This window comes from Scophthalmus maximus, chromosome 4, assembly GCF_022379125.1.
Source record: "Scophthalmus maximus strain ysfricsl-2021 chromosome 4, ASM2237912v1, whole genome shotgun sequence".
NCBI lineage: Eukaryota > Metazoa > Chordata > Actinopteri > Pleuronectiformes > Scophthalmidae > Scophthalmus > Scophthalmus maximus.
Genome location: NC_061518.1, coordinates 4878696 through 4892609, shown reverse-complemented (window position 1 = coordinate 4892609; position 13914 = coordinate 4878696). Strand labels below are relative to the sequence as shown.

Genomic DNA, 13914 nt, shown 5'->3' with positions numbered 1-13914 from the left:
GTTGGAGGGCGGACGGAGTGGCACACACACACACACATACACACAAACAAATACGCACACTACACCTCAGTGCCTGCCAGCAATAGCCAAGCAGCCCCCCCCCCCCCCCCATGGGTACAGCAGTGAGGCCGGGCTATACCTGTGCAGTCTGTCTTTGTCGCGTGTGCACTTTCGGCGTAAGAACACGGGGCTTACGCTGTTGACCTGCATCTGAGGCATGTGCACACAACGCTGCCCCACATCACTTCTCCTCGGAGACTGGCACAGTGCACACACACACACACGCAGACCGAAACACACACCTATCAGCGATGCACACACACTCATGACAAATGTGCGAGCCACTCTGTTCCGTCAGGAACACCCGCAGCTGAAAATTAACAAGAGATGTGCAGCACATACAACAGTGTGTGTGTGTGTGTGTGTGTGTGTGTGTGTGTGTGTGTGTGTGTGTGTGTGTGTGTGTGTGTGTGTGTGTGTGTGTGTGTGTGTGTGTGTGTGTGTGTGTGTGTGTGTGTGTGTGTGTGTGTGTGTGTGTGTGTGTGTGCGTGGTAGCCAGCACTTTCACCTCACAGTCGCTGTTTGGTTTTATATGCAATGTTCCGCAGCGCAGACACGTCAAGACACGTCACTGTCCGTACGCTTACTGACACTGAGTGTTCCGCAACACGGCACAGACGCACACGATTTGTCGCGTTAGCTCCGACCTGCGGCACGGTGCGAAAAGGAAGTGTTTATCCTCAAACGTTACATCGCTGACTGCCGGCTTCAAATGACCAGTGTAGGAATTACATCCCTTATTGTCCACGGTCCCCTGTTGTCAGGGGATGTAAAGACATGCTGACATAAACTCAACACACACACACATATATATATATATATATGTACATATATAAAGACAGAGATAGTAGGACCTTAGATCTTTTTATGAAGATATCATACCCTTTCGCTAAACATTCCAGATGGACAGTTCTGCCCTTTTCAGAAGTAGAGCTGCCAAACAGCCGCAGTATGCATCGGATGCGTATGACACGTCGTCATACTCTGTCCGTCTAATCTCATGGTTTTTTTTTCAGTCCAAGTGCCCGGCCCCGCTCCCAACCTGCAGGTGGCGTCGAACGCTCCGACCTCCGTCTCTCTGAGCTGGGACAAGCCTCTTACTGGCAACGGGGAGATGCTCACCTACAAGCTGTACTACACGGACAAGAGCTTCGGCGACGAACAGGTGGGACGCAGATCGTGTAGGATGTCTTCTGTCACTCACTGATGATGTGACAAAACATGTATAGAACATGTGTAAAAACATTTCATCTTTCATCTGTAATCGTAGGTACCATTTATACACTGTGTTTCCCACAGATCAACAGATTTAATGACAAATTATATTATATATTTAAATAAGTAATAAAGAAAATACAATGAGATGGATTTTAAAAAGACAGAACACAGTATCTTATAAAGAAAAGTATTTTTTTAAAGAAAAGATTACAAGATGATACTGATGCAGCCGGCGAACGTATTTCCTGTATTACAACGTGTCCTCGTGTGCTTTGTCTTCACTTTATTGACAGTGACATATTATTCATTCGACCGGGACATGAAGCTCTGGTCTCACAACTCACTTTGCTGGAGTAAAAGGACAAAGTAGTGTGTGTGTGTGTAGCTGATGCTTGACTTTGCAGGGTGCCTTGGATAATAATATATGACCACTGCGTCGTAAATGTAAATTGGGATGAGGCAAGGAGTTCCTAGTCATTTGCCTAAAGTCACTTTGTGGTGCTGCTTTTATTTATTTTTTTGTCTTTTAACCCCACTTTTCATCAAGCATCTCGCACAAAAACTCACACATTGTGTAAAGCACATATGATTTATCCAGTTCTTCTCCGCCGGTATGACTCTGTCACACCAGTGAAAACCCAGCTGCTCAGATATTGAGCCGGCCCACAGCAGTGGCAGTGTGCGACCCAGCGAGGCTTTAAAAAGCCTGTAATATGATAATGGATTGACACGTCAGCCAGCCGCACTGAGTAATGACGCCTCTCAGCTCCGCAGAGAGGAGAGAGAGAGAGAGCTGAAGAGAAAGAAGAGGTGAAGGAGAGGGACAGAGCGGAGATGAAGTTTTTAAAAGACACAGAGCAGACAAAAGAAAACATGAAATATTAAAAGGACGGGCGGAATGTCAAGCAACAGCATATGATGGCTCTTCAATGGTGACGTGGTCACGGGCGATCAACTGACACCGGACTTCCGATGCTGAGATTAGATTTCTCTCTCTCTTTTTTCTTTTCTTCTTGCCCTCACTCAAAATGGCACAAGCGCGGAGCCGAATGCAAATTGGCCTGAAGTAATCGGGCGGCGTGCCAGCGCGCCCAATTTGCAAAGCAAAAAGTCGTTATCGCACAAGACATAATTTGTGTCTCAGTGGAAGATTACATTTTTTTACCGCGAATTACAAGCCGAGAAGTGATGGAATTTATGAAAGCGGGCAACGACATTTTGCAGCGCTGCCATATATGCGATACAGCTAGATTGTGAATCTGTTGGAACTTCTAAGCTGGAATGACATCATCTATCAAACAAGCTGTTTTCTCGTCTTTCGCGGGTAATATCTTCAAGAATAAAACATTTCCTTGATACGTATGAGCGTAAAGTTATTTGATTCAATGTGAAAGTTGTCTTTCTATTTTGCTATGCGTGTCATGTGTTACACGTACGCGTTGGAGACCATAATAGATACTTCAAGTCCCAAAAATTCAGGTTTCAAATTTAAAGAGACGCACTCAACTAAGCGTTTTTTTCTCTTCTTCCCCCTCGTCTCCTTCAGGACATCGATGTCGACGGTCAGTCCTACACCATGTCGGGCCTGAAGAAGAACACGGAATACAGTTTCCGCGTGGTGGCCAACAACAAGCACGGTCCAGGCGTCTCCACGGAGGACGTGGTCGTCCGCACCCTGTCTGACGGTCAGTCGGTCGATGAGGACGAAAAATCGAATGATGCCCCCCTTTCACCGCCAACAACAGGGCTTCTGTTCTGGTTCCTGCACTGAATTGTTTTTTAACCTTGTAGCGATTACGAATAATTTGCCCAAGAGCCTGAAAAGTCTGTTCACGCGACTTGCACGTTTTTCCATAGAGAACAAATTGCAATATTGCGCAGGATTGAAGGGAGTTGGCTGAATTTGCGTCAGCTGTTGTGGTGGCGACATCGCAACATCCTTTAGGGACTGTACGTAATATTAATTTGGCAAAGGACATTTTTCCCACACAATAATTTTTCTCAGCTTGAACTTGATTTTTATTCTCATATAAGGAATTCCGTGATGATATCAAATTGCCCGTTTTATTCCAACAAAAAGTCCAAATCATAAGATGTTACATAAGATTACATTCAGTTTGCTGAAGCTTTTGTCCAAAGCGAACTTACAGTCATGGAGGGGCCCACACTGGGATGACCGGGGATCGAAACCCTGATCTTCTGTAGCAAAGTCAGCGGTGTGACCCGCTCACCCACAGCAGCTCCTTCGTTCTTGAAAGATCACTCACGCTTGATTCGTCATCAAAATAGTTTCCATTCATGTTTCTGTCCACGAATGAATCGACTGATCGCTCCACAGCAACCTGATGTGCCCGTGTTCTGTTTTGCCCTGCGCCCAATCCAATGTGTGTTTTTTCTTTTCGCTTCGCAGTGCCGAGCGCCCCTCCGCAAAACCTCACCGTGGAGGTCCAGAACTCAAAGGTGAGGATCGATGGAACCGAACGGGAGGCCACAAGGTCGATGGTATTATTTCTGTTGTCTGTCGTTCCCACTGAGGGAAGCGCTCCCATGCAACGTACCGGCGAACAAATGCACGTGAGCGGACTGTTGTGGTGTGCAGTGCGTGCGTGCGTGCGGCCGCCTCACCGAACACGCACGCACGCACGCACGCACGCAAACAGTAGCGCGGATCCATAGCCTGCAGGCCGGAGCGCCGCTGCGTCTCTGTGTGTGAGTAGCCGCGTCAGAGGGCCCGCAGCCCTAGCCGGTTAAGAGGGTGTGTGAACCCTCATCGATCCGCTCGTCAGCAGGAGACTCGCCTGTCAGAAGGTTTTTATCCTCTGCTTCACTCTCCGTCTGTACGGGATCTGGTGAAAAGAATAAATAAAAATAAGCCTAGAGCTCAAATCTAAACGGTAGCCCCCCCCCCAAAAAAATAAATAAATAAAGTATTATCCAGGGAGATGCTAAAAGTGATACTCAGGGAGTTGAGGTAACGGTCAAAGAGTCTGAGGAAGGATTGATTTTGTTTGATCCTTGGTAAAAGCGGTGCCGGCCTCCAGTTGAAAACCAGGTCAAATCTGCTCTGATGTCCAAAAGTGAAATTGAACAGGATTAGGCCGAGAAGACGGGAGAAAAGCAACACACACACACACACACACACACACACACATACACATACACACACGTAACAAGTTAGGGCTGATGGTGTAACAAGAAAAATGGAAATAATTGAACACACTTAGCACAAATTTAATTTGTGCAAGTCCCTCGACTCGGCTGGGGAGGAGCGCGTGTGTGTGTGTGTGTGTGTGTCGTGTACATGTATTCAGGCTTTTGTGCTTCAGTGAGACAGCGGGGAAGCATTAATTAACTCTTCTCCCACGCTGAGTTACCCCGCACCTATCTCTTTAAACACACACACGAAAACTCCAGATGCATGAATCCCATAGCGGTGCAGCGTGGTGCCCTCCAGCAACAACAACCCCCCCAAAAAAAAAAATTCAATCTGGCATTCATCTCGCTGCCTCGGTGTCTCTGCAGGGTTAAACTGATCACACACACGCACACGTGCCACATGTTCACAAACCCGCTCACCAGGACTCCTCGTTCTTTTCACTGTGTTTATTTCTCCCCCTAATGCCGCATGCACGCTCAGAGGAGCGGGGGTCCTCCCACTTGCACCCACGGTCAGGAGTCACGTGCGACGATGCCACCCGCCAAAGCACCAGGTCGCCGCTGCAGCTGCAGCCCCCCCCCCCGGGACAAAACAAACAAACAGATGGTCTCACTTGTGCTTTGCGTGACGTTTCGTTGTCTCATCTGACTTCTGCCCCCTTGCTTTTGTCATCCCTCAGAGCATCATGCTTCGCTGGCAGCCCCCTCCCCTCAACGGCCAGAACGGGGAGATCACGGGCTACAAGATCCGATATCGCAAAGGGTCGCGGAGGAGTGAGGCGGCCGAGACCACCGGAGGCACGCAGCTTAGCAAGCTCATCGACGGTAATGCACAGTGTCCGAGATGTTCGCCGCGTTGATGTGTGCAGCTTTTTGGTAGGCGCGAAAAACATGGTGGTCTTCCACTGCAGTTCCCCAGAGAGACCGACCACCTGCAAGTGGCTGTGAATGTGTCGCCTTTGGTAGCGAATGAGAAGGGGGAGAGAACCTATAGAGCTGTAGTGGTCAGACCTAGAATGTCAGGACCGTCCGTGTCCAGAGTTGGAAAACTCGGAAATTTAAAAATGCATTTTAAATCTATCTGAAGTCAGCATCTGTGGTCGAAATGTTGTTTTTGTCTAAGTCTGACCTCCCCGGGGTTCCACTCTGGACCGCGACCGACGCGAGCCGGGACGGGCTCCAGCCTCTTGCATGGGATTAAGTGGGATAAGATAGTGGTCGGAGGGATAAGTGGTGAACCTCGATTGCTGCTCAAAAAGAACAGAAAACATTCATTGCACATTCGACCTGTGGCTGCAGAAAAGGGAAAAACCGTCACAGTTTGCACTCGCGTGATGCATAGACGCAAAAATCCAAAGTGACGGAGAGAGAGAGAGAGAGTGTTGACCAACTCTCGTCCGATGGGGAGGGTTTGGAGCCTTTTCTCTGTCAGAGCGTAACACATTTGAATTGGTTCACCCAGTGTGGACAGAATGTGTCCTGAGCGACCTGTCCCGCTGTGACCCTCCTTGGTAGTGTGTCCGCCCCCCTTGAGTGCAGAGCCGCCCACTTATTCACTTGGGCTGTTCAGATGTTCAGGCATTCACAGGAAACGTCCGGATAATGGGACATTTTCCAGACTTTGCCGTTCACGAAATGAAAGGACGCAGCGGCAGATTGCCCGAGTCAGGCGGGGAAAAGTCTCGGGGACGTTCTGTGGCGTCTGGTCACAGCGAGCAGGAGGCGGGACTCCGATGACTGTGATTCACGCTTTGGAAAGCGTCAACAACGTCATGAGCGAGCCCACTGGCTTGCTGTGAATTTTTCCAGAGATTCTCCTGCTGTATTCTCTCACATCGGGGACAATGTCCGACCTTCAGTGCATGTCTGAGAACGGTTTTAGAAATGGTGATGGCAAACGTTAATTTGCGGCCGTGACTCAAAACGCAGCTTCTCTAATGCAGCATTACGTCCATTGACTGTCTCCCATCTCTTCTATAAATGCATTTATTTCAATAATGGCCGCAACAGTTAATCGATTTATCTATTAGTAATCGACTACTAGATTAATCGCCAACTCTTTTGATAATCGATTAATCGGTATGAGTAGTTTTTATATCAAAATTCTCTGATTTCAGCTTCTTAAATGAGAATATTGTCTGGTTTCTTTGCTCCTTTATGACAGTAAACTCAATATATTTGCTGTGAGGACAAAACAAAACATCATCTAGGAGTTTTGGGAAACACGATCGACATTTTTCACCATTTTTCACCATTTTATGGACCAAACAACTAATCGATTATGAAAACAATCGTTAGTTGCAGCACTAATTTCAGTGTGGTTTTTCAAAAATGGCAGATCCAGACGGAAAAACGCCCATTTTTTTTCGTCGCTGTTGTTGGGGAACAGCAGACCCTAATATTCCCTTTGATGCTTTTGATTAACCCAGATTAATCTACATAAAAAAAAAAACCTTAATCCTATCAGACTGCATTTTATCTCCGCCGCATTTATCTCAGATGCCGCCGGCTACGTCTTGACACGCTGCAATATTCAAAATCTTGATCTTGAGATTGAAGACGCGCCTGAGATGATGTTGTTGTTGTTGTTTGGAGTTGGCGCGGGCCCGTAGGTCCGTGGATTCTGCCGACATCGGGATTCCATCTCGAGCACTCTGAGGTGGAGTTACCCTGACATTACTCGCCGCTACCATCCAAACTATGCACAATATCGCCAGGGACGCGCACAGCAATGGTGATTAATATTAGATGTTGTCTAAGCAGCTTTCAAGTGGCCCGGCCTCACGCTGCGTGCCGCATCAAAGAGAATACACACTTAAAAGTTGATTTATGATTTTTTTTTCGGAGAACATTCTGGGGGGTGAAACAGAGGGATGTTTGTTGGTTCAGAAGCGTTTAGAAGGAGATGTTGTAGCCTCGGAGGCACGGATGGTTAGGCAGTCTTCAGAAGCCCCCCCCCCCCCCCCCCCCCCCCCCCCCCCCAGGGCGGCCCAGAATAGTGGGTACAGAGAGAAAAGACTACAGGATTAGCGTGTACCGTGCAAATGGGACAATGTGACGATGATGAAGAATGTTGCAGCAAATTAATACAGCAGCACATCATTTGTCAGCGGGCGTTCCCCTCTCTTCTGGAACAGCAAAGGCGGAAGCCGGCAGTGGAGCAGCTCTTTCTGAAGGAGCCGCGGCTTTAAACTATGAACGAATAAAGGATTCCAAAAGGATTTTTTTTTTTCTCTCTTCTCCTCTTCTTAGCCCCGTCATTTTGATACTTTTCTGTGCTCGCTGCGACGGCACAACTCAAAATACATTTATACCAAAGGTGAAAAAAATAAGTCTGAAGTGCTTTTCATGATGTCGAGTGGGAAGGAAAGTTAATTGCACCACAGAAACCTCCGCCCGATCCCTCCCAGGGCCCGACTTATAGATGTTTCTCCTCAAATTGTGCAGAGATGGTTTTTGGGGGGCATCTGTTGTTTTGTTTTGTCTTTTAAATTGTACTTTCAAAGTATTTATTGTGTCTTCGCCTGGAAAAAGCCCCAGTGGACTAGCCAAGTGGAGGGCACCATTGAATTAAATTCTCAAATGAGATCGGGGGGCCAAAGAGGAGTGAAGTCATAACTTATAACCAAAGACTTTTGATCGCTGCTTGGTGATTCCGCTAAGCCACAGCGCCGTCTTCATATCCCGAGCTCTGAATCTGACCTTGCTTGTGTCGCCGGTACCAGGTCTGGAGCGCGGGACGGAGTACTCCTTCCGCGTGTCGGCCGTGACGGTGAACGGCACGGGACCGGCCACCGACTGGAATGCGGCCGAGACGTTCGAGAGCGACCTGGATGGTAGATACACCTGCTCCATACACTTCTGACATGATGCTTCCAGCGCTTTTACTGCTTTTACTTCAAGAGCTCCGCTTAGTTTTTTCCTCTTGCACTTCCCCTCGCCAGAATCGCGTGTGCCCGACCAGCCCAGTTCCCTCCACGTGCGGCCGCTGATCAACAGTATCGTGGTGAGCTGGACGCCGCCAGAGAACCAGGACATTGTGGTGCGCGGCTACACCATCGGCTATGGCATCGGCAGTCCCCACGCTCAGACCATCAAGGTGGACTACAAGCAGCGCTACTACACCATCGAGAACCTTGGTGAGAACGAAACCACCGCGGTGGAGTCCTTTTTGTTTCCCGTCGGTGTTTGGGATTGTTTGAGTGCTGGTTTGTACGGAGTTCGTGTTATCGCCCACAGAATTAACACTGGAGGCCCTCGGGTGATCTGTCTAATACCCGTTGTCCGATATTGATGCGTTACAGTAGTCGCCCTTAAGTGAAAACATGAATGTGTAAGTTGCCACGTGATCCACTAGTCTGATTACACTGTTGTACAATTATGAAAACATTTTAATTACTTATGAGCAAACATGCACACACAAACACCACTGAGCGATTCATCTGCATGTCATGGTGAGTGTTTAGAGAATTAATGAGATCGTCTCCGCCACAAGCCCGAGCCGCTGATTACACACGTCGGCTTAATGGCGACACAGTAAATCCTGATTTTTTTTCCAACAAAGCGAATTTGTTTCGGTGGTTCTCGTGCTCAAAACCAAAAGGGAACCGTCGACATGAAGTCCCGCTGCGCCGGAATGTGCTCGGCCTGTTAAATATTTCTTTTCTGCGAACGATCAATCCGACCCCTTTGAGAAATGGACACAAATTGTGTTTCGGTGTGAACTTCGCAATTTCAGAGGAGCTGGATTGAACAGTTTCTTAATAATGTTCAAGAGAAAGCTGCTTGATTTGATAATAAGCAGTTATCGTGCACTGTCGGAAATAAGAGACATGATGGCAAATCTTTTATTAGATACATTTTTGTCCTACTGTGTCCATTACAGAGGTCATTGTTTTTTTTATTAATGTCATAATTAATCCCCATCAATAATTCACCAGTAATCAAAGCCTCTGGAAGTAGATTCTGAATTTAAAATATATATATATATATATATATATATATTGGGGGGAGGAATTGTGGCAAAATGTCTATATATGTAAAGCAGAAACCTTCATCACAATCACAGTAAGGGACATGATTGTATTCAAATACCCTCTCCGGCTAATATCGCAATTACGAGTCAAGAGTCTGGAGAGTTGGGGCCTGATTAGATGGCTGCATCCATTTATCTCTCTCTCTCTCTCTCTCTCCATCTCTCCATCTCTCGCCGCTCCCCGTCTTCACCTCTCTCCTCCCAGACGCCAGCTCCCACTATGTGATCACACTGAAGGCCTTCAACAACGTGGGCGAGGGGATTCCTGTGTACGAGAGCGCCATCACCAGACCGCAGTCAGGTATGAAACGGGAACGTCTACTGTAGATCCGCGTGTCTGAAAATGAAAGAGAGGGTCTCTTATGTTTCGACTCGCTGCAGAGTTGGAATTTGGTCATAACATTCACACCGTCCGTCCCTGGAAGAAACTGAAATCCCTCCTCTTTGGCTCACACACAACAGACACCGCATACATTATTGTGGGATTATACAGAGCTCACATTAGAAAGCTGTAGTCACCCACCCACCGAAGCCTTCGACTGACATTTATCTTCGCTCTCTCTGACCTGAGGTCATTATGAGACAGGTTGTGTCCGGACTCCAAATTACCAGAGAGAGATAAAGTCACCGGGGGTGTCTCGCCGCTTTAATTAACTCGCAAGTCGCATTTCAAATGCTGCCCCTAGATTACCAGCCGTCCTGATTTAAGATCCTCCCGTGTCGAAAGGCACAGGTATCCTAACTAGAAAAGAATGTCTACCAATCTTGTGTTTGGGCCGGATGCAGGATACTAGATTGAGTAAAAGGAGAGCAGAGAGTATTTCCATGTTGGATTCTAGCTGCTGCTGAACTCCAATAGACCGAACGAGCAACATTTCAGTCCTTTACGGTCTTCGTCAGACATACGTGCATGTGTGCATGTCTGCATAATAAGAGAAATGATATACAGTAGTGACGTGGATTACATTCAGCCTTTTGTCCATCTCAGGTCCAATTATATTTGCACTAGATTTTCTTTTCTCATGGTTTCAGTCGGGCAGTGCGCTGCAGCCTTCTTTGCCGTCTCTGCGCAACAAGCATGAAACAGCTTTGTTGCACTGGTGAAGAGAATATATGGCCATTGGAGCTCGACAGCCGCCAACTCAATCCGTGATTCCTCGAGCCTCAGATCGCGACCCCCCGTTGACAATTAGACGTGATATTCAAGTCGCGGAGCTTAACAAATGATCTTAAAGTGGGAAACGCTGCCACTTTAGACGGCATGTAAGATGAGTTCACGCGGTTTTCTGTGACGGTGTCAGAAGACAACCAGCCCAACGCTCCCCGGGTCGTCCCAGAATGTGGGCCTGCACCTGCCTCCTCTCCCATCCCGCCTCCCACCTCCGCGCTCAGCCTTGATCACTCCAGTTTGTCTCCGCCGCAGCGCTGTTGCAGCGCCGAGCCGAGTTCGGGGAGGGGTGGGATGCCGGGTGACATGAATCACGTCAACATGCTTCGAGGGGTGGGGGGGGGGGGGGGCTGGCAGTCGAAGCGCGCGCGCGCGCACACGCCCGCGCACTGTCATACTGTACGCTCTTCCCCCTGTGATGCTCTCTCTTCCTCACAGCCCTCGCGCGCCCGCCAGACCCCCCGTGGTGGCTTTGGCAACCCTTCGTCAGATCCAAACGTTTCCTCTCAAAGCAGAACCAAAGCCCACCACCATCGTCTGCCGCTGCTGAATCCTCGGGGGCGCGTTCCCTTCCTGCCAGTTTGTTCAAGTCAGGATTAAAAAGACGAGCTGACCTACATAGTACTTTTTACTTTTGGAAAAAAGAAGGGAGGAAAAAAAAAAGCCGAGGAAAACTTGGTGAACTTCGGGGTGGAGAGAGTGCTGGGTTTAATACGATAGAGTAGCATGATGTCTTCACTGGAAATCAGGAGAAGGAGGGGATTTTGCGCCCATCTGTAAAATGTTACAAAGGCACGTCGGCCTCTTTGGTGCAGTGCATTTCCACTTGTAAATACTGGGGACTGTGTTCCTTCCAAGCTGGATAAAGAAAGGCAGCTTGTGTGCCACTCTGAAAAACCTCTCCACAACCACACGAATGCTTGGATCTTCATCGTGCACACACACACACACACACACACACACACACACACACTGAGTCAGTATATGGAGTATAATGAGTGCAGCTCAGTACAAAGAGGTGTCAAACGGAGCGCAGCTTGGGAGGAGAGGCGAGGGACCAACAAGTGGTCGAGGAGCGGTGTCATCGCGAGTGACTGACCACAAAGACTTTTCTCCCATCGCATCTAAACCGAGGACAGAAGGAGAGACACGCCAGGGACCAGGGTGCCATCTTGACGCCTTTATCCTTCAGTATGCTGCTTCGGCATGAAGCCGCGTGTTACAGCCCCTGACTCCCTCTCATAGACACACACACACACACACACACACACATACACACAGTGTATGTGGTGTAATGGCCAATCACCTTTTACACGCAAATACACTCAAGTGTTCTTTGTGCGAGCACACACACACACACACACACACACACACACACACACACACACAGCGGCTCTTACAAAAAGAGCTAATTAAACAGCAGGTTGACGTTACGCAACACACTTCATACCATTTGTCATATTCAAGTGCTGGGTTGTGCTTTTTCATGGAGCCCTCAAAGGTGAAGACCACTAATTGAATTTGCTCCTTGCTGAAATCTGTCAACCGTCAGATATTATTGTAATTAGATTTTTTTTCATCTTCGTTTAAAAATTACGTCGCAGCTAATAATAATGTCAAAATAGTTATGGTGGTGTTACCTAATGGATAATGTATCGCGATATTCATATATATCCTAATAAAAAAAAGACACATACCAGCATAAAAAGATTCTAAATCTATTGATGTTTTAACATTTTGTTTTTATATTACTACAAACAGGATATAGGAACTGATAAGAATAACATCACTGTAAGGCTACCTTGTTTATTCATTTGAAAAAAAAGGTTTGCAGGGACACTGAATACAAGACTAATACTTAAATACTTAAAATTTTCTTTAAATTCCATGTGCATGCATAGTAATAATGACCAAGAAGATACATGTTGGTAAAAGACTCATTTACAGCAGCTCACAATACACAACATGCAAAGCAACAAAGTGTAGCGGTTACAAACCAAACTGGATTATTATTAATTTCCCATCGCTCTCAGATGGTTTATTGTGATCGTGCCGTTGTTACAGGAGTGATTCACGTCAGTCAAGGTCTGTTCCTGATTCGAGGAGGGACTGCCTCTTTCATCACAAGCTTTCAAACCAAACGCGTTAAAGCCTCAGCACATACATACTGTACATCCGCCCGCGTTTGTCCGTGACCCTTTTTCTCTCCTCCGCCTGCAGGCTCAAGTGCTTTAAGCCTCAATACTCTTTTCTACGGTTCTCAAGGACATGATGCACTTTGTCAAAGTTACCCTGCGTATGGGCGGGGGGGGGGGGGGGTTGATTGTTCCACTGTGTCCTGTTTATCCACTTTGTATGATAATGATGCGGGGAAAAGGTCGAAACTTCGTTGGGTCGACACTTTAATGTGCAAGTTGGATATTTCGGATGCAGGATTGTATCTGCTTTCACTCTCGTTTTCACATTTACTGTTTTCTTTTTCTCCTGAATGAATAGAGTATCTCTCTCTCTCTCCCCCTCTCCGTACTGCCTCAGTGGCTATTGATCGAACACCACACTCTGTACCGTAGCTTCTATATAGCAGCCGACTCTGTAGATTCTTCTTATTGTAGAGGTCAGTTTGTCTGTTTTTCTAATAGAATCTTCTCTCTCTTTCTTCTCGCCCTTCCCAATCCCATCATCGTCGCACCTCCATTATTTTTTCCCACCCCACCTCATCGTTGTCCTTCAATTTAACTCATTAACCCCATTTCCCCCCCCCCCCCCCCTCCCTCCCTCCCCCGCATCCCGTTTTGACACCACTGTCCGATCCACCACGCCACGCTTCTCTTTTTGTGTCTTAATTTTTGGTGTCATTTTAATTTTGTGTGCGCATGCAATGCGGGTTTTTACCGCCTGCCGTGCAGACCCCATTGACCCCGATGTTGACCTGTACGAACTCTTCCATGCTCCATACACCCCAGTACCAGACCCCTCCCCCATGATGCCGCCCGTGGGCGTTCAGGCCTCTGTGCTGAACCACGACACCATCAAGGTGACCTGGGCGGACAACTCGCTGCCCAAAAACCAGAAGATCACAGACAACCGCTTCTACACGGTGCGATGGAAGACCAACATCCCTGCCAACACCAAAGTGAAGGTGAGAGAGATTTCTTCTTTGACATGTGTATTTTATTCAATTCGGGCCCTTTTGAATATTATTGGAGGCTTATTTAATAATGTCTGAGGATGATATATCCCCCCCCCCCCCAAAAAAAAAACAACCCAGCCCCGGGTT

General features: G+C 47.6%; 1 protein-coding gene across 10 annotated transcripts in view; it reads left to right on the top strand.

Annotated features, from left to right (window-relative positions):
* Positions 1 to 13914, top strand: part of neo1a (neogenin 1a) — a 151607-nt gene that overhangs the window by 123386 nt on the left and 14307 nt on the right. For 8 of the 10 annotated variants that reach the window (XM_035628085.2, XM_035628077.2, XM_035628083.2 and 5 more), the window contains exons 10-17: positions 1077 to 1225; positions 2825 to 2963; positions 3689 to 3738; positions 5115 to 5259; positions 8160 to 8270; positions 8379 to 8573; positions 9675 to 9770; positions 13544 to 13776. In XM_035628085.2, the coding sequence (XP_035483978.2) occupies positions 1077 to 1225; positions 2825 to 2963; positions 3689 to 3738; positions 5115 to 5259; positions 8160 to 8270; positions 8379 to 8573; positions 9675 to 9770; positions 13544 to 13776 (1118 nt within the window). The remainder of the gene's footprint in view (positions 1 to 1076; positions 1226 to 2824; positions 2964 to 3688; positions 3739 to 5114; positions 5260 to 8159; positions 8271 to 8378; positions 8574 to 9674; positions 9771 to 13543; positions 13777 to 13914) is intronic. The other 2 variants (XM_035628081.2, XM_035628087.2) reach the window with 1 other exon arrangement.